Here is a 25,011-nt window from a genome sequence, read left to right as displayed (position 1 = left end):
ATATGGATGTGGTGTGACGACCGATCGTGTCAAGCAGACGCGGGGAAGTGGGGTAGCGGGGAAGTGGGGGGGTGTGGAGCATCTGACATGTGCTCCTGATATTGAGCACCTATGTATCTTAGACCGATATACACATCCACAAAGACACACACGTTCATTCATCATTTCGAACATGTGAACGGGTTGGATCGGCGAGCGTGTAATGCACGCACTCAACTTTTTTACGATTAATACATGCGCGCGCCTATAAATTACCTGAAATTATATTTATATATAACATATAACTTTATTTTAATTCGTGTATCAATTCCTTTCCGAAGCGACCGCACGAAATCAACGAACACAACACTAGTGTCAATATAATATATAATCAAAATTGATTTAACCCCCCCTTTTCCGCCAAATTTATTAAACCTAGTGTATTAATTCCAGCTTAAAAATATTTTTTTAAATATTGTATATGTACATAAATATAAAAAAATAAATTTGATATCGAATTTGAATGTACATATTGGTATATATTGGTTCGCCGCTTCGTACGTGTGTAGATATAATATTATTGAATTTTAAAGTTTCGAGCCGGCACAACTTCGCTCATTCATTACGTTCGAAATATTCGCGTTACATAAATCGGCCGTCGTTGCCTTCAATGAGAAAATTCTTCCACTAAGACGGAGTTTTCTCTTTGGGGGATTTTCTTCGGACGAGATCGGCTGTGGGTAGGTGGGTGGGTGGGTGGGTGGACGGGAAATCTGTCGGTACGTTTCTTCGGTAAGGGTAATTTCTGGCAAATTTCATTACGTTATCCCAGTCCAAGTCCGACTGGGTCGCTCTACCACTCCATAGTAGACGCAAAAAATACAAATTGAACGGGAAACTGTTGAAAAACATTTCTTTTTAAATTTAATCAATATAATTTTGAGTTGAACCCATATTTTCACTACTAAATGAATTTCATTTTTCCTCATATTAACCAAATGCTTCATTTCTTAATTAAAACAAATTCTTAAGTTAAATCTAATCATTCGTGTGGCCTCCAAATAATATATGTACATATGTATGTATTGAAATTTATAAACTTTAGACTTATAAAATTAGGTTGGAGTGCATTTAGACGAATGAATGTTGTTTTTAAATCAAAAATGCCACTCTGCATAAAGAAAAAGATTTTCGGTCAATGCGTTTGTCAGTGATGACGTATGGATGCGAACCTTGGACATTTAACGCCAAGTTGCTACACAAATTCAATGCTCTCACAGAAGTATGGAACGTTGTATGCTTGACATAATGAGGAAATATAGCAAATTAAATACGTCGGTGAAAAGTATGACAACGATAGTGGATATAGTGGATAGAGAGAAGAGATTGAAATGGCAATAGATAGGCCATGTGGCTAGAAGAATGAACGAACGGTGGACAAAAGAAGTGCTAGAATGGTACCCGAGAGAATGCAAAGGGTAAAAGAATGACCGCGGGGAAGATATCTGGTTAGACGAAATTATGTAGGAACTTGTGTGCAGTGAGATGGATGAGAGTTGCGCAAAACATAGACGACTATATAATTAATGTATAATATAGATGATGATATATTATACATTAATTAGGGACAGGTTCATACAAGTCGTCTTACAATTGTTAATACCTATTTGTATCTAATCATTTTTTATTTATTATATGTACCATGGTGCCATAACGGGTTGCCCCAAAGCGAAACCTAAGGTCAACTTTGTACGTATATATTATATAGGTATAATATATACATTTATAATATTATTATAAATTTATAATTAAATGCAAATAATGGAACGGCAATGAAATCAGATAAACTGGATATTGACAGGGAGTCACAAATATTCAAGTATGACCAGCAGCACTACAGATTATACTCGCAATGAATTCCTTTAAGTCGAAGTCAACCCACGGGATCAAACCCGGCATCTCTAGGTGGTTATCATTAAAGCAACCACCGTTATATGGTGCTGGCTTTTAAATTCTCTCGGGTACCATTCTAGCACTCTTGTCCATTCTTCTAGTTACATGACCCACCTATTGCCATTTCTACCTCTTCACTATCTCAACTTGTATCCTTTTTTAATTATTTATAATACACTGTTATTGTTTTGTACTGGTAGGTAAATTGCGGTTTATTAATAGAGCAGTGATGTGTGGTTGTATGTATATCTCCACTTGTATATCCACTACCATTATCATACTTCTCAGTTTTCACCTGTGTGCGTACTCCTGTATAGATTTCTAAAATATTATACTACACTGTCAAAGGGCAACAATTAAAATAAATTGATAATTAATTAATATATTGGATGATTGTATAAGTTCATGCTCGATTTTCATTGGCGATGCTAAGCATTTTCCAATAGTAAACGGACACGAACTTATACAAGCGTATTAAATATTTGAACAAATATTTTTGATATTTGCTCTTAAAAAGCTAGAGCTGTGATTGGTGTTTCTTCCATGTCATTATTATATATGTATATTAGTTTGTGTATCCGACAACTTTCAACTGAACATTTTTAGCGCTGGTTACATTATCTTTATATATAAACTATTCGATGTATAGAAAAGGAATCACAGAACTAAAAACATTCCTTTAGCATCAGGTAGATAAAATAACGTAATGAGAACGTGAACGGAATGTCTTCGAGTCCAGTCGCCATAATGAAGACGTCTTTTGCGATGAACAGATTAAAAAAAATATAATAAAAAGAGAAAAGAACAGTGAGAACAGAAGTTTCAGTGCGCGCCGGTTGATTGTGCCGCCGAGAAAAATCTTTTTCCTAGATTTTTCACCCAGTGGCACACTTCTCCACACGTTTTTCATTCAATTTAAATTGAAAAGGCTGTAGTAAGAGACCCGCTTTTGTCTAGAAGCAAGCCGATTCTTCTTTTCGAACGCTCGTTAACGCGAAAGGAAATTTAATACCAATAGAAGACGCTCACATTATAACAAATGACTTATTTTAACGATCGCACACTACACGAAGAATGAAAATACGCTTTCGAGATAACAAAATCAAAAAGTTCATACCATTATATATGTAATACGATCTCGTCATAGTTCAACTACGACATAGCACGCAGAACGTGTTGACCTTATTATTATTATTATATTTTTTAATATATCATCACGATGAAAATTGACTTTTCATACGAGAGCGTTGCGCCCTTTTCAGCGTCATTATACGGCGTTTTTCGCAAGCTTCGTGCGAAATTTATGGCGCAGAGCTTTTCAATACATTGTTAAGATATTCTTTTCACGACCCACAGTGTATTGTATGGACCACGAACCCTTTCACATCGAACCGACCGCTGAAAACTCTTGCGAGGCCGCCCTATTAATAAAATATTCATCTGCGTTTGAAGAATTGCGTGCGCGAATTTTAAACGGTCGAACGAATCGCATGCTATAAATTTACCAACGACGATCTACATAGTAACTAGTTCGCACCAATTATATGGGCATATAATTCATATTCCATAAACCATTTCTTGTTCCTTATTCAGAATATGATACTATCATAATATCCAGCCCAGAAGTTGACAAAGTGAAGATTTTCAGTTCATTTCAAATACATACATACATGTTGTATTTTGAATTGAAGAAAAATTTGATTTCTTAATACATTTACTTAATGCATATTTTAATGTGTATTTAGCACAAATTATGTACGTATTATACTTATGCAACATTGAAAATTTGCCAAAACGAGAATTTTTTAAATTCAATTTAGACAAGCTCAAATATGTATGTAACAATGTAAGGTAACCATATAAATAATTTACATGTTTTTTTTGTTATACTACTTTTTTTTAGTATATAGATATGTACATATACATACTATATATGTACATATATTTTTGTCAGTGAATTTAAGATGTAATAAAGGGTGTGTAATTAAGATGTAATTAAGATGTAATAATAAGTGTCTAAATTAAGCAATATAAAAAATTTTAAATGCCAAAAAGCTCTTTTTCCTATTATGCTGTACATTAACATTAGAATAATATAATGCTATGATTACTAGCAGAATTAAATTAAAATTGTAAAATATAAAATGATCAGTAGATCAGTAGATATTAAAATAGATATAAGATTTATTGTGAATATAATTTAGTAATAATACAAAGCATTTAAAAATCAAAATGCCAAAGTGCCATAGCTAAGGAATGAATTTTTCATATAATCGTACGTAAATTGTTATATTCTTATGTATATACATACATATGTATGTACATATATACAGACATATGTATATGTACGTAGTAACAATAAATGATGTTTTGTGATCATGACAAAATTTAGTTTCAAGATCAAAATCTTGAAACTAAATTTTGTGATTAGTTATTATAAAACCAAAGGTGATTTTTATAATTACACCAAATGTAGAAATTCTATCCCAAAAATTAATTTAAATATACATTTCATTTTACTGTGTTTATGTCATTCATTTTTTACTATGATTAATATTTATTATATAATAATGTATTTACATCCCTCTTACGTATAAATAGGCGAAGCTTTGTGATATGATGGTGCGAAACTTTGACTTCGAAATTTTGATAAATCATTTTCTTAATTACAGTAATACAAATTTTCATCAAAATAATATTACAATATTTCCAATGTTATTTATTACATAAAATAGTCAAATGTGTGGTTGACCATTTTTAATCGAGATTATACTGTAATAACTCTTTTTTCGTGTATTAAATTAAGTATAAACTAATTCAATTTGTAAAATTCTAAATTCTAACCAGTTAAAATTTGTGAATTGATTTTGTACCATTTCCATTATTTCGATTAATACGATAATTTACTGACATGCGGAGGGTCAGATTTTAATAAAATAAACAGAAATTCCGACATGACGCTAGAGGAAATTAATCATTAACGAAACTATTAAAAATTACATTGGACTTATTTGTCAGATCTACGTGATGACAGCTGGCTATTCAGAGGTATTATTATTATGTATTATTTTATAATTGCTATAAAATTTAAGGCAAGAATGAGATTGAATAGCATTTAACTTTTGTATTTACATATGTTATATGCGCCACATGCAATACGGACTCATTCGGCTTAAAGCGAACTTCAGCACTTTCGAACAAACGTACAAACATGTGTATGTACATACAACTGTATACAAAAGTTTGCAGGTGTATCAGCGAACACCATTTTGCGTTCCACTTTTCCAACAGGTAATTTCCTAGCCGCTATGAAATGTAAAGAAAACTGGCTGAAAGTTTTTCATTTGTCCGCTCGCTTTAGAAAGAAAATATATTTCCCAGTTACAAAGTACATACATATGTACATATGTATGTTTATGTTTGTCGGTGTGTGTTGACTAATTCAACTGAGACTTATTTCAGACTGTGTGTAGTCGGCGAAATGTAGTCATTAACCATGGACCAGAGTGTAGCCTTTGCGGCGACCGGAACTTCCTGTCCACCCTGTAGCTTTTGTTGTCCTTCGACGCGCTCACACAAACAAATGCGACAAATTTAAACTTCTCCTCTAACCATTGTACAAAATGATGCTTTCGATCTGAGTTTGGTTGTTGGACTATGAAACACAATATGTGTATCTTTCAAATTACATATAATTTAATGTACATAGTGATATTAAAATACATATAAATCATTCCAGTAGCTATTTTATGAACATGTTATAAGTTATTATATTATTAGCCAGCAGTATGGCTTAATGTTAGCATTTATGTTTAGCACCAAGTGATCAGTGGGTTCGATCCGCCATACTGCTGGTTAGATTTGGGGGTATTGGTCCAAATTGACTACAATTGACTCCAAATTGATCGTTTCTTATCAGTTTGCCAATTTTATCTAATCATTGTTGAAACGGTTTCTCAAAATTGGCAAAAAATCATCTTTCCTGTTGTCACAAATCTTCTGTATTTATTGTGTGTATAATTTGTAAAAATTATGTACAAAATCTAAATCCATATATGTCTCAATGGATTTACTATGTAATTAATTGTTATTTTCATGTTATTCAGCTTCTAAAAATGCAGTAATTTATGTAATTATAAAATGCTGCATTTATTGTAATTAATTAATTGTAAACTGCAAGCCCATGCTGTTTTATTATACGGCATAAAAACAACATATATGTAGCTATAGATACATATACTTATTTATATATACGCTATTTAAACTTTTTATTTGCAGCTTTTATGGTTTGGCTCTGTTTGTAGGCGTTAAATTTAGTAATCAATTTTAATATGCTGCTGATTAGACTTGGATGTTTGTGGGTCCAAGTCGAAAGTTTCTTATCGGAGTTTGCAAATTTTATCTAATCTTTGTTGAATTTTTTATTTTAGATATGTAGATATATACCAGGAAGGCTTGAAAGAAGACTCCAAGACTCCTGGACAATTAATTACAAACAATGCAGTATTTTATTTTTACATAAATCATTGTATTTCGAGAAGCTGAAGAACACGAAATAACAATTAATTAAATAATTAATCCATTGAGACATCTATAGATTTAGATTTGTACATAATTTTTAAAAATTGTACATACAATAAATACAGAAAATTTGTGACAACAGGAAAGATGTTTTTTTTTGCCAATTTTGAGGAACCGTTTCAACAATGATCTGATAAAATTGGAAAATTCTGATAAGAAACGATCAATTTGGAGTCACAAATACCCCCAAATCTAACCAGCAGTATAGCGGATCGAATCCACTGATCACTTGGTGCTAAGCATACACGCTACCATTGAGCCATACTGCTGGCTATATTTATTTATTTATTTTATTCTAAGCAGACCATTGTGGCATAACAGGAATTCCTAAAGCGCCACAATGGTCAAAAAATATAACACAAAAAAAAAACAAAATAACAATTAAACATAAATTAATACATAACGAAAATAATATACTCATCAATTATAGATAAAAAAAATACATTTGAACATAAACATAAATACATCCATACATAAACATAAAAAATAGCATTTAATAATAACAGATAAAGTAAAAATATCAAATAAAATATAGCATAAGGAATGCCTTGCACCTACAGCCAGATTCAATAAATATGTAAGAAACAACTACAAATACAAAACATCCCTGTAAGGCCCAAATAGAAGAGAGTTAATCAAAATTTCACTCATAAATCACAAAAAATCGTGAAAACAATGATGAGCGCAGACTACCAGATAAATGCGTTAGAGTAATTTCCGACAATTCACGCTCACTAAGGTGGAAAATATCACATTCAGTCTCGGCAGCAACGATTTCATTAAGAAGTCGAATAGCTCTTGGAATAGGAGCCATTCGAAAAAGGACTGTGCGGGCAGGAGGTACAGCCAGCAAATGATGATGTCTACCACGCACATAGTGATTAGGGACATAAAGACTATATATACGTACATATATTTGTTTTTGACTGTATGTACATATATGTACATATACATACATACAGTCAAAAACAAAACGGATGGATGACCGACTATGGCCGTTTGTCTACTTGAATAATCGTCGATAGTAATTCAACCGGATGGGGTCTGAAGGAGGGGGGGGAGGAGTGGGCTGAGATTTCCGGAGATTTTCTTTGCTATTTGGATCCGAATGAAAAACGTAGCCGTAGCTAAATTCGGCAGTACGGCGCAGCAAACTGGTCCGTGGAGGAAACTACATGGCTAAGCACTTTATTGTCGTAGGCCTTAAGGCTTTTCGTGCACAACGACGTCGTGCTTCTCGGAAGCTCGAAAGAAGAATTCGGGGAAAAGCTCCGGCTACAAAGCTCCCCAATGATAAATCACGTCAACGGGATTTTCCCGAGACGATGCTGCAGTCTTGGTACTCCTCTTATGTTACATACATATGTATATTGTGTCTATACTTTTGCCACGTACAGAAATGCATATTTAAACCCATATTCGAATACTGGATATACACACGTTCTTATATTACGTCACTCAATTTTCTTTCAGACTTTTCTATGAACAATGTGTGAGCTCTTTACAACTTCAAGGATACTTATCGATATGATAATATCCATTTTTAATATATTTTCCAGCATTTTTCAAAAGTACTATACATATACAAATAGAATGACTAGATGTAATGAGCTCCTTTACATACCTAATACTTTTTCTAATTATGGAAGAAGCTCATTCATCTGGCGTGCAAGCTCCACCGTCAACACACTAATCTTAACAATTTCTATGTTTGACTTATTTAATATTAATGCTATACAAGCTAGAGTAATTATTGCAAATTTGTTTTTCGATGATTAATTTTAATGAAAGTTTATGATTATGATTATGAATTTTTATTTTGATATATTTATTTTGTCTTTTTGTTTTTTGTTATATATTATATTTTTTATATTATTTCATAATTTTTATCATATTATTATTCTTATTATTCTGATATTTTTATTATACTGTTATTTCTATTTTTTTTCTTTTTTTGTTTTCTTTAACTATCTTACTCTATTATCATTTTTGTTTCTTATTTTAAATGTTTGAGCTTTTCTTTTTTTACCTATATGTGAAAATTATTAATGGTTTACTTAACATAATTATATTTTTTTTACTATCAATCTAATAAACTGTAAACTGTAAATTTTCCAAATAAATAAAATAAAATAAAATAAAAAATATTATATCGGTCTCCGTGACGAGCCAGAATGTTAAATTACAGAAAACGCAAATATCGGAAGGCAAAGATTGAAAATTGAAAGATCAAAAAAAAAAGGGTGTATGGTAAACGGTACATACTCACTTAATTTGCGCTAGCAGGATACAACAGGAACAAGAGGAACAGGCTTTTCCTCCCGTATTAATGTGCGCGCGCAGAATGTTCCTCTTATTCCTGTTGTATCCTGCTCGCGCAAATTAAGTGAGTATGTACGTGAATATGTACCGTTTACCATGCACCCTTTTTTTTATCTTTCGACTTAAGATCTTTCGATTTTCGATCTTTGCCTTTGCCGATATTTGTGTTTTCTGTAATTTAACATTCTAACGTCACGTAGACCCATATTATATGTATGTAAGTACTTACTAAAGTACTTGTATGTACATATGTAGTTTCTATCTAAGCATGTTTTACATCCAATTTCATAGCCAGATACTTAATATATTTATTTGCAAAAGGAAAATTTCTTCGTCGAAATAGTCAAATCTATATACGTATATAGAAAAATCAATGTTTGTCTATTTGTCTGGCTGTTTGTTTGTCTTTTTTTCCTATACCATTTTTTGTTCCTATACCATTCAACCGATTGCGATGAAACTTACAGGAGTTATTGTGTGTATGCCCGCGAAGATTTCTGTAAATCGCCCAAAAACGGGAACGGAAATGGGAAAAACGGGAATGAATGGCAATGCAACGCAATAATTTCAAATGTTTTCGCGTCTCCACCTGCGTTGTTGGGTAAAATAAACAAAAAATTGAATAATTTCAAAAGTCGCTGCCTACGTTTTTCAAAAAAAAACTATCATTACTGTAATAACGGGAACTGGAACAGGAACGGGAACGGGGATGCCGCCGAATTCAGCTACTTTTTTTATATATTTTTCAGTTCCAAAATCCTCCATAGAACCTTTTTCAAATCTGACCAACAAGTGGTTTCGAGCAATGCACTTATTTCTACAAGGTTTTCATTAGTTTCATCTAGTTCATTTGTAAGATATTCTTTAAACTCTTCCGATCGCTTTGAAAATTTGCTATTATGCGAGATTTGGACCCCGATAGAGATTTCAATTGTGTCCGCTAGTCGATAATGAAATAAAATCATAATAAAGATATTTGAAAATTCAAAAATGTTGGATTCGATTACAGCTAACCCGTTTTCATTACCTTGTAGCCTTATACATATGTTTGACTTTCCATCCCCACTCGTTTTGTCAAATTTTAATTGTTTAAATGCCTATAACTTTAATTTTTTCACACTGTATCTTATATATATTTTAAGCTCTCATTATCTCTCATATATATTTTTACTTCACTAATAGGGTATATAATGAATGATAAAAATATATTTTTAGAAAATTGATATATGTAGTTCTTTCGTCAAGGCGCGTGATTGTAGTTGGACATTTCTCTTTCCGAACTCACCTATCTGTCTTTTGGCCTTTATATCATATCATACCTCTACAAAATTACTTCTTTAGATTCATCTACATATCACCAAACGCACGCAAAGCAATTCTGAACAAAGGGAGATGACTTTAGCCGTATCTATTAAAAACAAGGCTTATATTATTCACACTACATATGTATATCTTATAATTGTTTGTCAAATGACACATTTTTCTTCCAAATTAGTTCAAACACTCTTTTAAGAATGCACACATATATCTGATACAAATAAAATTCATTGAGAAAATTCACTCTGTACCTGGTATCAAATTTTCATACACGAATCTTAAAATTATATTTTACACAAATCATATTATACATACAAACCTCCATGTTGTGCAAATAGAAATTCTGTTAACATTTATACCTCTCACGCTGACCTTTCACACGTGTATGCGATATTTTAAATAAAATATCACTATCACATATACATACATGATGTTTCGAAAGGAGTATCCGACCCCCAGCCACTGCTGAAAATCCGAGTCGCGTGTAAATTTGCAGACGTCATCTGCAAACCCAGGCAGCTCCAAATTAAACTCAGCATAAAAATCTGGTATGTGTATATGTGTGTGTGTGGGGGTGCATACTCCACGTGCAACCCAGTACGTGACGAAGGGTGTTATTGCATCCCAGTGTCATTTGCACTAGGAAAAAATTGCACATTTGCATTGTGCACGTGCGAGGAGACGCTCTGTGCATGCACATTAGTAACCCTGTACTTCTGATAAGCTCGGAGACTCTATCAGACAATTTATTATTAGAAAGAAATTCATAAAAATTTTACTTAGACCCCCCCCCCCCCTATCAACCACATAACTGCATCTGTCTGGTGTATACTAATAAGTGATGGGGGTGTAAGTTCAGTCACAGAGTGCATATCATTATGCAAATTTGTCGTCTAGGCGCGATGCATTTCAAATATAATATAAAACTATACGGGCGAAAGCTCTCCGCGAAATTACCAACTCGATTTTATATTTTTGTCCGTGGGGTGAGGGTATAATAAGCCTCGGTGTTGTTGACAGTTTTGCATTATCGTCGTTTAATACATATGTACGTATGTACATATATGCATTTTGCATTTCTAATGTTCGGGTAAATAATTTTCGCATAGAAAAAGATTTACAAGAATGAGTATTTAAGTATTTTAATACATTTTTTTTTAAATATAGATAATGGTCACTATACCAGTAATTATATAGTAATAGACCTTACATATACATGTGTATTATGAATATAATTTATGAAAAGCGTTTAAAAGTCAAAATCAATAAGTTGGATCTATAGTCAGTTTATATTCAAAATTTCCCTCCAAATATAATATATTATACGTAATCGATTCCATTTTTAATTTAAATTTATATAATTTCGATATTTTAATATTATTCACGTTTGAAGCATGTGAATGATTCACAATGTCGTCATCACACAATTTTTAATATTCAATTTCGTTAATTTTGTATACTCGTAGGAATTATGTATGTATGTATATTTGGGCTGCGAAGTCAAGTGTCTTCCTAATGATTAATGCATATTTAACGACTAAATGAAAAACCCATTTGGCAACTATCCTAACTCGTAACATGGAAAGAGTTGAATTATAGGTATTCTTAAAAAAATGTTTCAACAATCTAAACGCCGTATGTATGTATATATTTACAATATCTAGATTTAACTTAAATTATTCTTACATAACAATATTTCGATAGCAAGTACACACATACATTAGAAAAAAATATATATGCTCAAGTATAAAAGATTTTTAAATTAAATATCTGTTGTAGAAGTAACTTCTGTACTTGATATATGTATGTATATATAATATAAACGATTTTTTCATATTATTATTAAACCATACGACCCGAGGGCATTTGAAATTGCAAACGCCAATAGCTTTCTTTTATATGATACATATGTATATAAAATGTATAGCCCTTTTTAATCGAACCATGAAAAAGTTCGAATGTATGTATGATAAATGTAAAACATACATACATATATGTAAATCGTATGATATAAATATAATACAGCGTTCACTGAGAGCTTATAAAAATAAACTCAAAAAGATCAAACGACTCGATGATATCATAGTTTGAGTCTCCGTTATAATTTACCTATGATGTAATGCTTTGCATATTTTGAAAATATTAAATATAAATACATACATAAATTAATGACTGCAAATTTTCGTATTTGCATAATAAATATTACGGATTGAATTCAATTTCAACGGATTTTATATTTTACAATGTGTACACACATACATATGTATGTTCAAATAATTAATGTAAAAGCGTGAAATTCAAAGATTATTATACGACTATGAAGCTTTTTACATCTACCTATTTTTTATACCCTTACGAATAAAATATTCGTAAGGTTAAATAATAGCAGCAGCTGTGATTGCAAAATTAAGTCACCTTTAAAATTGCTATAAGCCTAAGATTACCTTTATCACTTTTAACCTTATTTAAATGGCAACTCTTGTATTTTCATTTCCATAAAAAATCGACGTTAAAACTACTTCGGTCTTTTTTTAATCAATTTTATGACACACTCCTCTTTAGCAGCGGAATTTTTCGCTCAATCTATACGTACAATGTGGCGCCTATAATTGGCGTAATAGAGCAACCCCTAAAAAAACATCCCCCATTCTCGAATGTGCCATCGAGCGTAATTTACAACGTCTGAACATTACTTTAATGTATTCAACAAATTTCACCAAATGAATTACGGTCGCGATCGGACAATATGAAACCGTGCAAGTGGAAAAAGCTCTTTTTCCACCCCTCCGACGAAGGGACTTTCGAAAAGACCTCTCAGATGAGAGTCGTGAATTATTAAGATGACGCAGAATCAACCCCCACAATGCAAACCATCGTCTAGCTCAGTATTTACAAGTTAGAATATCAACATTTGCCTTCGACCACTGCAAATTATACAACCATGTATATATGTATATGTATACCCATTTAAACCAATATTTAGCGCGTTTTCTATACTTTTCAAAATGTTTGGCGATAATCATCGTAGGGGATGAAACTTGCTAGGGTGACCAAACTAATACATTAGTGGGATATAATTCATCTTGGTTAGAGCGTACGGCCTGCCATATTTATTGCAGAAACGGGATGTTGAAACGGTGCGGAAAATCCTCGGAAAAACACATAGACACTTGGGGTTTTCCTTCGATCGATTTGAAAGCGGTCTGGGGATGTGGGGTGTGACTTTTTGCGCTTCGGCCACTAAACAGTAATAACTGCGAGTTTACGATGGTGCGGACAATATTATTACATCAGAGACATAAAAATAAAGAGCCGTCATAAAAGTGGGTGTTTGTGTGCATGTATATGGCTCATGTCCTGGCAGACGGACTCGCACGCCACTGGCAATTTCTCTCATTGCCTTTGTACAGGCAGACAGACGCACAGTTGATGAATATTGCGCTCGGTTAGGCTCATGCAGGCCTCGAAACAGGGCTGTTACAGTTCTAATACGAATTATTTTATTATACATCTCCTGAACTGCTTTAGAACGAAAGGTTCGTTAAATCTATGCTTTATTTGTATATGGAATTTCCACTAATAAAATTGACATATTTTCAAGCATAGCTTTAATGTACACGTATTCGTTTCCGACACAATTAAGACCTGCCCAGTAGAATTCTTTAAATATGTACATCTTCGTGAGATTTTATTTTTAAAAAATGTGCTATAATGGATTTACAGCATCCCAATATGCCACTATGGCCAGATATACATACATCCATATTATGTATAAGAAAAAAAAATACAAAAATATAAAAGAGAACAAAAAGAAACCATTATCCTTAAATATCTATACTTAAGACAATTTTAGTCAAAGTTCAAATCCTTGATCCTTCTTTCTGAAAGTAAACAATCATTCAATTAAATGAGCGAACATTTAATTGGATAATTACATTTTTTTTAATTGATTACTATATGTATGTAGGTACCTACAGTAAAATGGTCTCAAAACCAGGGTAAATCATCTCCATGTACATACATACATATGCTGAAATTCAAATCTAATAAGAAATCGACGCTAAAATTTGTTATATATTACTATACATACATTATATACATATAATACATACAGACCCTGGCAACCTTCTTAGCTGCAGGTAAAAATCCACCAAAATGAGACTATTTAGAAGATATTTCGGGTCAGGGGGTATTTTCATTTTAAAACAATCTTCTAATGAATAATAAGATAAATTTTATGGAGAATATAATTACAATGTTTTAAACTTCAAACATTCCAAGCTCAAAGTATACATATTATACAATTTAACAATTAAAATTGAATGGAAAACACCATATTTAATTTAAATATTAAATATACATATCAACTTTAGTACCTATATAACTAATTTAAGAATTGTAAATAGGCTTTTGAGCCCTTTTTCCTATTATGCTGTACAATAAAATGATATAATACTAGGATTACTAAACAAATAAAATAAAATTGTAAAATAGAAAATGATCAGTAGATCAGTAGCTATTAAAATAGATATAAGATGTATTGTGAACATAATTTCGTAATAATAAAAAGCATTTAAAAATCAAAATCAAATATAATTAATTTTAGCAAAAAGAAAGATTTTACTTGAAAGTAATGAATTTCAATGACGTAGTACTGATTTAAAAATCAAAGTATTACAGTAAATCTAATACATAATTTCAAAAGAGACTTTGTATGTATGTAAGTATTGTTGGTTGGGAACTTCGAAAACAATACAAAGTTTCAATGACGACGATTCAATTGGTTGAATATTATATTTTTTTCGATTCAAATAAATCTAATAAAAAAAAAAACAAATTAATAGTTACTATTAGATTCGCCATGTTTAGGCCCTTTATATTACAAATAATGAGCGAAGCCGAGTAAAACAACTAGTATAATATGTATGAAAACATAAGCGTGCTGTTCTTTACCTTAATGAAATTTTACTTATGAGTATATTATAACACATACGTGTAAGGAAATATTTGATAAAAATTTGTGGCAGCCCTAAATTTGCGGCACTCAGCTCAGTGCACTATCGAATGTTTATTTCACCGAGAAAATTGGCCGACTGTTCCCTAGCATTGTTGCATTTTTGCCTTCCAAATCGTCATTATTTATTATGCATTTTGGCATCGTCTTTATGTGAATTTTCACTCTTTGTGCGAACAGAGACTTACATATAATAACAACGCGAAATAATTTCCCCATCATTTGTGACTCCATTCAAGACAACGTCGACTGAAAAATACCAAAAACACATCATTGATTCGATTAACGGCAACGGGAAGTGAAAATTTACACGGTGAGGATTCAACCATGCGTTGAGAAACGGCAGTGGCGATTTATAACTGCATTGCGAAACAATGCGATTTGTATCGACACGCTTTCTTAGAATTTTCAGATTTGATTCGAAATTCAAGTGTGAATTTTGAAATTTACTTGGCATTGAACAATTGACATTATTTTATACGTTGTGCAATTTCTAAATATTGTTTAAAATTTTGCGTGGATTTATCTAATTCGCAATCCGCACTTTTGCAAACTTTTCTATCTGTCAAAACAATATGAAATATTTACAAATGTACAGTTTAAATTGAAATAACTAGATTAATAATATACGTATATGTACTCAAAATTTAACAATTTCAAATTAATTTAACACTACCGACCGCGGACGCCACGTTGGCGTCCTACCGTTGCTTCGTTCAAAAAACCGATGACGCCAACTTGGCGTCCTTAATACGTATGACTTTGTTGTTGACAAAAACCATACGATTTCATTTATGCTTCGAAATTTTATTAAAATATGACAGTAAAAATATTATAAAAATTAATTCAAGATAAAATATATACACGATTTCATATTTTCGAGAGGTTTTAAAACTATATTTAATTACGAGAATTTTAAAATTTCGTAATTTTTTCAAGCAAAACTACATAAAGGTGCTGTGAACGTATGTGCATTGTAATAATTATACAATACAATGTTATTATTCATTGTTTTCGCGAGATCGTTGCATTAAAGTGCATGAAAAGCTATCAATATTGCTATATTTCATTAGTTAGTATTTAACGTTGTTTAATTTTGATTTTTACTCCATCCACTGCCTTCAAAGTCCCATTAAAAGATAAAGTCATCTTTTCATAAGAGGGCAGTAATTTAAAATGACGCATTACTTTTGATATAATACACTTCATTTCTAACATGGCAAACTTTTGTCCTGAAAACAAATTAAAAAAAATATTCCTTCAATTACAAATATTCTTATTTGAATACAGATTTAATAAAATTGCTTACCTATACAATTTCTAGGACCAGCACTGAAAGACACCGTCGAAAAAGGATTTCGTTTTGCGATTTCATCTGGTAGGAATCTTTCCGGTATGAACTTATCAGGATTAGGAAACACGGAAGCATTTCTGTTCATATTGTGTATTAAAATTAAGACAGTCGATTTAGCTGGAAGGATCATGTCGCCTGAAAATTCAAATTAAATTTAGTATTCATTACAGAATCGAATTTCGTATTAAAACAAGTAATTCAATACCAATTTCTATATCTTTGGAAATCGATCTGCCAATCAATGGTACTGGTGGATACAGACGAAGCGCTTCTTTTATCGCTTATTCCAAATATTTCATATCCTGCAAATCTCTAAAGACTTTTTTTATAAAGTACTTAGTTCAACGTTAGATCAAATGAAATTGCAACCTACTTGTACGTTGTGGATCGTTCGAGATCGTCTGCAAAAATGATCTTCTGTTCCTCGTACAATTTGTTCTGTATTTCTGAGTTATTGGCAATTAAATAAAGGGCAAACGTGACTCCGGAAGTTATGGTGTCATGTCCCTAATTAAAAAAAAAAAAAATAATAAATAAAAATCAATTATTAATCAACAACTTCAAGAAAATTACCTCAAACAAAAACGTGTCAACTTCTTCTCTGATATTCTCATCTTTTAAAGGTTTTGCATCGACAGTCGATAAAAGAAGCATATCTAAGAAAGTTAAAGCATTTTTCTTTCCTATTAAATAAAAAAAAAATCAATTAAAAAATTCTTCAATCAAATATTCGATCACCGCAATCTATTTACCTAATATCGAGTCGTCTGCATCACTATTTATATACGACGTAAAATTTTCTTTGTTGCTTTCCAACAATCGCCTTCTTTCCGAAATCATTTTATATGTAAAATTATGGAGAATCTTCAAAGATTTCTTTTGCAGCCAATAATCTTTGCAGAACATGAATAGAAGCTCTATTTGTTTCAATGGATTTGTTCCTCTCTCGACAACAATACGACATATACTGAAATTCAGATAATAATTATTACATGTGTACATCTAATATATAATTTCGAAATAGACTTTGTATGTATGTTTTTTATTTGTTTGGTTCGTAAAATCCATGACGTTCAATTTAATAAAAAAACAAATGAATTTTTAAATAAGTTTAAATAAAATAAAACTATTTAAATAAATTTGATAAAATGTTTACTATTAGATTGGCCATGTTTCAACGGTTTATATTACAAATACCGAGCAAAGCCGGGTAAAAAGACTAGTACATATATTATATATGTAGGTATAATCCAATATATTTGTATTTAGTATACTCACTCTTTTACAGCAGTTACATATTCAGAATCGGAATTAATCTGAGCGTTGATGTTCACTCCCATAGCACTTCCTGTAATTTGCAATGTTTCAAATATTCTCATCAACTTCATTTATACGTATGTAATTGTTAAGCAACAACTTACCACTTATAATATCGAGGGCACAGAGAGTTATGTGTGGAAATAAATCAAAGGATTCACCATCGACGTGCTTTTTCAACTTTGTGATAAGATGAACAGTCTGACTGTCGAAAACTTGTACAAATCCTTGTAATATTTTGAAGTGAAATGTAGGTGTTATGACCTTCCTATGTTGCTTCCATTTTTTGCCTAGAAAATCAGAATTATATAATATTTAAAGATATAATTCTAACAGTATGTAAGTGTTGATAAGAGTTTTCACTACAAACCATTAGAAGTTAGAAGTCCAGTTCCTAACCACGGTTTTAACAAATCATATTCTCGTGATTTTTCAATTAACTGATTGCTATTTAGTATAATCTATAAAAAAAATTTCAATACTATCACAACTAAATAAATAAACACCGTAGTATCTTGTCAATCCTATAAATATACTCGCCTGTATATCCTTTGGATCAGATAAACAAATTAATTGTTGACTGCCAACGAAGATTTGAAATCTGGTTCCGTATTCATGCCAAAATTCATTAATTTTTCCATAGAAATCTTAAATAATAATTCAAACTTAGCCTTTACCAAAAATAAATTGAATTGGTTCAAATGTTAAAACAACTTTTAATCTTAAAATCGAGCGGAAAACCAGTTCTACATTATTTTACCTTATTTTTATGATACTTTGACTCAGCTCTATTAGATTTGAATATTGATATCATATTCATAAATATTAATACAACAAACAGGAAAATTCTCATTTTTATAACTTTACCTTCACATAATTTAAAGGTTTCGTGTTACTTCAACTATCTGTGTATAATAGAAAAACTTTTATTTTCCATAAACTATCATTTTGATAAATAAAGCAACACATATTAAACTAATTCAAAACTTAACCAGCCTTAGAAAATTTTATTTTATTTCAAAAACATACCAGCTGATGTTCCCAGCTGACCTCCTAATTGATGCACATTTCCAATCAAGGGTAGTGGATTTGGTCCTTTAAACTCCAACTTTCGATCATTTTTGATAGTATAAACATAGAACAATGAAATTAAGCACACAATAAGCAGGAAAATGATTACCATCACTAATTCCACTCGTCACAAAACTACCAAATATCTATAAGAGGAAGACGTGTACTGACATAAAATTCAACGTGACATCGAATTATATATAAAAATTTCGGTGTTAAAATTATCCAGCAGTATGTTTGATTGAATTCTTTATCAGTGGAATTTTTCCTAAAAACCACAATAGAAACCCTGTCATTTATATTATATTGATATTGGGTTTTTGCGACCAAAATCCGGGAAACTGTTAAAGTTTATTATGTAAAAATTTAAAGTAAAAAATGATTATTTATTTTCATATTAAAAACAATGAATAAAATATATAAATAAAACACAAATGTAATAATATGAAATCTGTGAAGGAAAATATTTAATATATTTTTATTTTAATTTATATTTAATTATATAAATAAAAAAACAGTTCAAATCAAAAGTCAAAAGTATGACGATATGAAGTTAATTTTTAAGTTGACCTGAAATGGTACTTCCCCTTGGATAGGTGTCCTCTTTTTTATGAATGATTCAAATGTCAATGCAAAATTCATGTACTGAAAATGTGAGGACAAACCTTTGATGTTTTGAAATAAACATTTATGGCACATACATACATATATATATATATATACATACACACAACATGTAAATAATGGACAATAAATTATTAAACGTTATAATAAAACTGGTAGTTAAAATCTTCGTACTAGTGTTGAGGATCGTTATATTTTCGATTACGCAATACACCTATAAAATATGAGTATATTAAAATGTAAATTTTATAATGAGGTTTACCTCCGCATATTTTGCCTAATAATAGCGCATACGTAAGGTGAAGAAAGATAAGGAAATGCTATATGTATGTATGTACTTTATATTACAAATAAATACATTATGAATCAATTCAATTTCGTTAGAACCAATCTATTGTGACTTTTGATCGCCCTGTTTAAACGGTCGAATGAGGACGCACAAAGGGGATGTCACTACTTTTAGACATCAAGATATTTCGACAGCATCACGGCTCCTGCTAAAATGTTCGTTTATGTATGAAAAGGGGGTGAAAGTCGCATCCGTTGCCAAAATAAATGTTTGCTCATCGTCAGACGAGACTGCGGTTGCACCGCATCTGTCAATATAGATATAAAAGCAATGCTTTTAAGATAAATTTCATCCCGTCGTACGTCTCGGGTAATTCGTCAGATATTATTTTATATCTAGAGTAATTGATACGTGTGAGTTGTTGGAACAACTTGGACAGATCGTTGACGTTTTCTCCAGATGCAATTTCACAGGCTTCAATCGCCGGAAACGCGGGACAATTTACTCGATTAATTTTTTCGACGCGAGCACAATGGCGGCCGTGAAACCGTCCTTTTTGATTGAAACTAATTAGATAAAAATTCGTTTCGTTCCGGAGACATCAGAGCCTCGGATCAGTGGGTAGAGAAGCGCAGCATCACCGTGATCTGGGGCATCTGGCGATGTCACACTTTGGGAAACGACGAGAAATGTCATCCGATCGCGACAATTTCCCATAGTGTATAAAATATATAAAGTAATTTAACATATTTTAATACTGATAATAAATTTAAATAGAAAATATCACAAATGCATGTATTGCACATACATACATATGAAGAGTAAGAAGCCTTTAAGCCAAAACCAGAAATATTTAAAAAGAAAAAGGTGATGTGTCCGTCAATAAATCAAGTGTAAAAAAAATTGTGATTTATTTAAATGACAATAATAATTTTTCATTTATGTTCTACTTTATGGAAAAATGTACCTGATTTTTGGTCGAAAGTAAGCTTTCATATCCTACGTCTATTTATTGCATTCAATGCTCATTTACTCACCCCTAAATAAATTGGTCTTGAGGGTTTGATCGTCTATGTAAATAAATTGAGTCCATTTTTTAACCCTATGTATATTCGTACTTTTTCTGAACGATCCCTTAATCGCCATTAAATTATGAATCACAAAACTTGAATCTTCTTGAATTCCGTTATAGTAATATAAAAAATACTAGATATGTATGTACATATATTATACCTGTAGAACTCGAGGAAAAATCGTAAATTATATGATATATTTTTTTTATTGAATTTTTCTTCGTTTAATTCTAACCAAAATATGTTTAAATTTGCTATATATTGTATTTTATTTCAATTGAGTAGTATTTTCATTGGGAAGATTTAATACTTGAAATATAAAATATTATAATATTAGTGCAAACACATATATTACAGTCGAAGAGTAATAGTTTTTTCATACACGAATTAATCTGGTCAGTTATAGTGTACACAAAATGACAAACAAACTATGTAGTTTGTTCATGCACAAACTATTAGGCATACATACGTTTCAGTATTCTCAATTGTTTATCTCATTCCCTATGTATGCTTACCCTGGTTTGCAATATTAAAAAAATAGCAGAAACGGGAATTATAGCAACGTTGTAATGTGATTTCCATAGAATTTCCCCTTTAAATACGTTTTGACAGTTCTAAAGTTTTGAGAGTTTCATGTGACACCTGGTGAGTCTATTTAAAGATAGCTTTTGACTGTTAGCACTTAAACTAAAACCAATAGTTCGTGTATGAACAAACTATATGTAGTATGTTCATGAACGAACCGGAGTTAACACGTGGACTGTTATGTACATACATACATATATAATATGTAAAATGTCACATGCATTTCCATACTGGATTGACCTTTACAAAGGTACTCCATAAGGTCTGGCAGCTGTATTATAACAATCCATAAATGGTTAGATATAACACTAATTTACTATAGACATATTATATTATTATATGACTCAATTTCGCAAGATTCGAATGCACTTTTGCACACAAGACGGGTAACTTTATCGACAGATCCGTTTTCCGCACAGTGACATGTCGCACTTTCCCTTCGGCATTTCCGTATAAATTCATCCTCCCCTAGTGGCATTTGTTACGGCAATCAAAAAGTTTTCCAGCAGCCCCCAAACCCCTCACCCTTATTTAATCAAGATGGTATTGACATAGGGCAGGGTTTTATTGCAAACAAAGGCGTGAATCACTCCCCCGCAACAATAAGAAAGTGCCCCTTTGCCCATTCACTCCGCCAGATAAGACAAGCCGCATCTCAATTACATTAACATTCCCTAAATGCATACCTACTTATACACAGTAAGAGTATTTAAAATATATATATATATATATACATATATATGTATATGTATTTATATTTTATTATATTATTTTTAAATATAACAATCATATGTATGTATATGCAACCAGAACCAACGTCATAGCTTACTCACACAGTAACAATACCTTTCAATATATAAAAATACATATTTTCAATGGATGACATCAATGTTAGTTTCCCCCCTCAAGGGGGAAAACTCACAGGAAGCTGAGATGGAAAGATGCATTAGATGCATAACAGGAAATAAATCTTTTTCCTCCACTTCCGCAGCGCAGGGATGCGATATTGTGCAATCGGATCTGATTTTATTGTTTCTTTTTTGTTTCCAATTCATTTTTATTGCTGTCATGTTGTGAGGCTTATCTGAAAGATTTACAGTTTCAATATATAATAATACAGTATAAATTATGCGTTTCTGTGTGTATGTACATACATATATGCGTAGAGTCCTTATCCCACTTACAATAATACTGTTGTTCCATTAGCCTCAACCCTTCTCTGGCTTAAGGGGTCAAATTGCATTAAATAAACGAAAGGGATATTTGGTAGTACAGTTTGACCTCCGTGTGATACATGCTATATCAAAAACAACACCCCTATAATGGGTAAATCTAATAAGAAAAAATAGCATAAAATCTGAACGTGTACGAGTGCGTATATACATACAGTCCAAATCACAAAAATGCCTTAAATTTATATACTTGATACACCAATACGAATAGTATAGTCGGATTTAAAATCATAGAATTTTTCATTCGATGCATTTTTATTTAGCTGTCTTCAGTCATGCACTCGAAATATTCGAAACCGTTTGCAATTATTTATCTCGATAAAAGTGCACGAACTCGGTTTAATTTCGACTTTTTCATAAGTCGGAAATATAATTCGTATCGCTTTCGTCACAAAATTGCATTTTTGCCGGCAGAAAGATATTGAAAGCGCAACGAAACGATCGAAAAAAAAAATGCCAAAGGTAATCAGTCAATCGATGACTTCAAATTTATTTTGAAACTTTCATCTACGAAAAAAATTTAATAATCATTTGAACAAAGTTATCAACAAAAAAAACAACAATATTCTTTATAATCTATTAATTTTCTCTTTCATATCGGTATTCATTGTGTTATTATCACTATATTAATTAAAAATTTGGTCGTATTGTCAAATAAATATAATTTTTCATACATTGAATGGTGAGAAAAGACTCAAAAGTACGGCACGGCACGTCTAGGTAGACTCCAGTTGTGATAGGTGTGTCTTAATTACTTTAACAAGTTTCTTCTACATTTCTGCAAATAAGGGAATCACCATTATCGATTACTCCAAGACTTATCGTGTCATGTCTTTAATGAATACAATAAATGAATTTAAATTAAATCAATTATAATGAAAATTTTCAAGAGAAATACTTCAAACAAAAACGTGGCAACTGATAATCTCATCTTGTAAAGGTAATCAGTGGATGACTACAAAATGAATTTGAAATTTTCATCTACGAAAATATGTAATGTGAATATCATTTGAACAATTGTATCAACAAAAAAACACAATATTCTATATAATCCATTCATTTTCTCTGTCATCACTATATTAATCAAAAATTTGATCAGATTGTCAAATAAATACCAATTTACACACATACAATGGTAAGAACACACTCAAAAGTATGGCACGGCACGTCTAGATAGACTCCAGCTGTGATAGGCGCATCTTCATAACTGAAATTCAGATATTTGTGACATATCGGATAGGATGGTTTTGCCAATCTGAACCTTTTCAACAATAAAATCAGATGAATTGGCAAACTCTGATAGGAAATGATCGACATGGAGTCACAAATATCCAAGTCTGACCATTAAAGCATTGAGGATTAACACGGGATCGAACCCGGTAACCTTTCGGTACTAAACATAAACGTAACGATAGAGCCATACTGCTGGCTATATATATATATATATATATATATATATATATATATATATATATATATATATATATATATATATATATATATATATATATATATATATATATATATATATATATATATATATATATAATAATAATAAGCAAGAATACAATCTAGTAAATAAGGAAATTAAAAAGAGAATAGTCAGGGATGTCAGGGATTTTAACAGCAAGCTAATAGAAAATACCATTAAGAATAACCGTAGCCTGAAAAAGTGCAAACAGGATCTTTTCTTAGGCAAAAACCAAATGATCGCAATCAGATCAGAGAGCGGAGTAATAATTAGGAATAGAGAAGAAATCATAGACAGAGTTTACACGTTCTATGCAAAACTATACGAGAACGACAACGGCCAATTCCCCGCTCTGGAATCGACACACGGCCAAAGGGTTCCTGCAGTATTGCCTAGCGAAGTAGAGGCCGCGCTAAAAACTGCAAAGAACGGTAAAACCCCAGGGGAAGATAATATTCCCATTGACTTACTAAAATGTGGCGGCCCCCCCCTAATTAATATCTTAGCTAGGCTTTTCAGCAAATGCATCCAGAACCAAGCTATACCAGAAGGATGGAATAACGCAACTATCATTTTAATACACAAAAAAGGCGACAAAAGCGATATCAAGAACTACCGACCCATTAGTCTACTTTCAGCGGTCTACAAGCTCTTCACGAAGGTTATTACAGAAAGGCTGAAGAATATCCTCGACGAGAACCAACCTATAGAGCAGGCAGGGTTTAGGGCAAATTTCAGCACAATGGACCACCTCCAAGTAGTTGGCGAACTAATCGAGCGCGCCAACGAATATCAACGGCCATTGTGCCTAGGTTTCGTCGATTATGAG

General features: G+C 31.7%; 1 protein-coding gene across 1 annotated transcript in view; it reads right to left on the bottom strand.

Moving 5' to 3' along the window:
* LOC143917317 (cytochrome P450 4d2-like) overlaps positions 1-19,020 on the bottom strand; it is a 45,333-nt gene extending 26,313 nt beyond the window's left edge. The window contains 11 exon segments of the mRNA XM_077438801.1: positions 16,274-16,398; positions 16,476-16,655; positions 16,726-16,832; positions 16,894-17,027; positions 17,094-17,203; positions 17,273-17,487; positions 17,799-17,868; positions 17,942-18,127; positions 18,208-18,298; positions 18,378-18,484; positions 18,867-19,020. Coding sequence (XP_077294927.1) covers positions 16,274-16,398; positions 16,476-16,655; positions 16,726-16,832; positions 16,894-17,027; positions 17,094-17,203; positions 17,273-17,487; positions 17,799-17,868; positions 17,942-18,127; positions 18,208-18,298; positions 18,378-18,484; positions 18,867-19,020 — 1,479 coding nt within the window.
* Positions 19,021-25,011: the final 5,991 nt, after the last annotated feature.

Source organism: Arctopsyche grandis, chromosome 9, assembly GCF_051622035.1.
Source record: "Arctopsyche grandis isolate Sample6627 chromosome 9, ASM5162203v2, whole genome shotgun sequence".
Taxonomy (NCBI): Eukaryota; Metazoa; Arthropoda; class Insecta; order Trichoptera; family Hydropsychidae; genus Arctopsyche; species Arctopsyche grandis.
The sequence above is the reverse complement of the archived record's forward strand: the minus strand, read 5'-3'. Positions and strand labels throughout refer to the sequence as shown.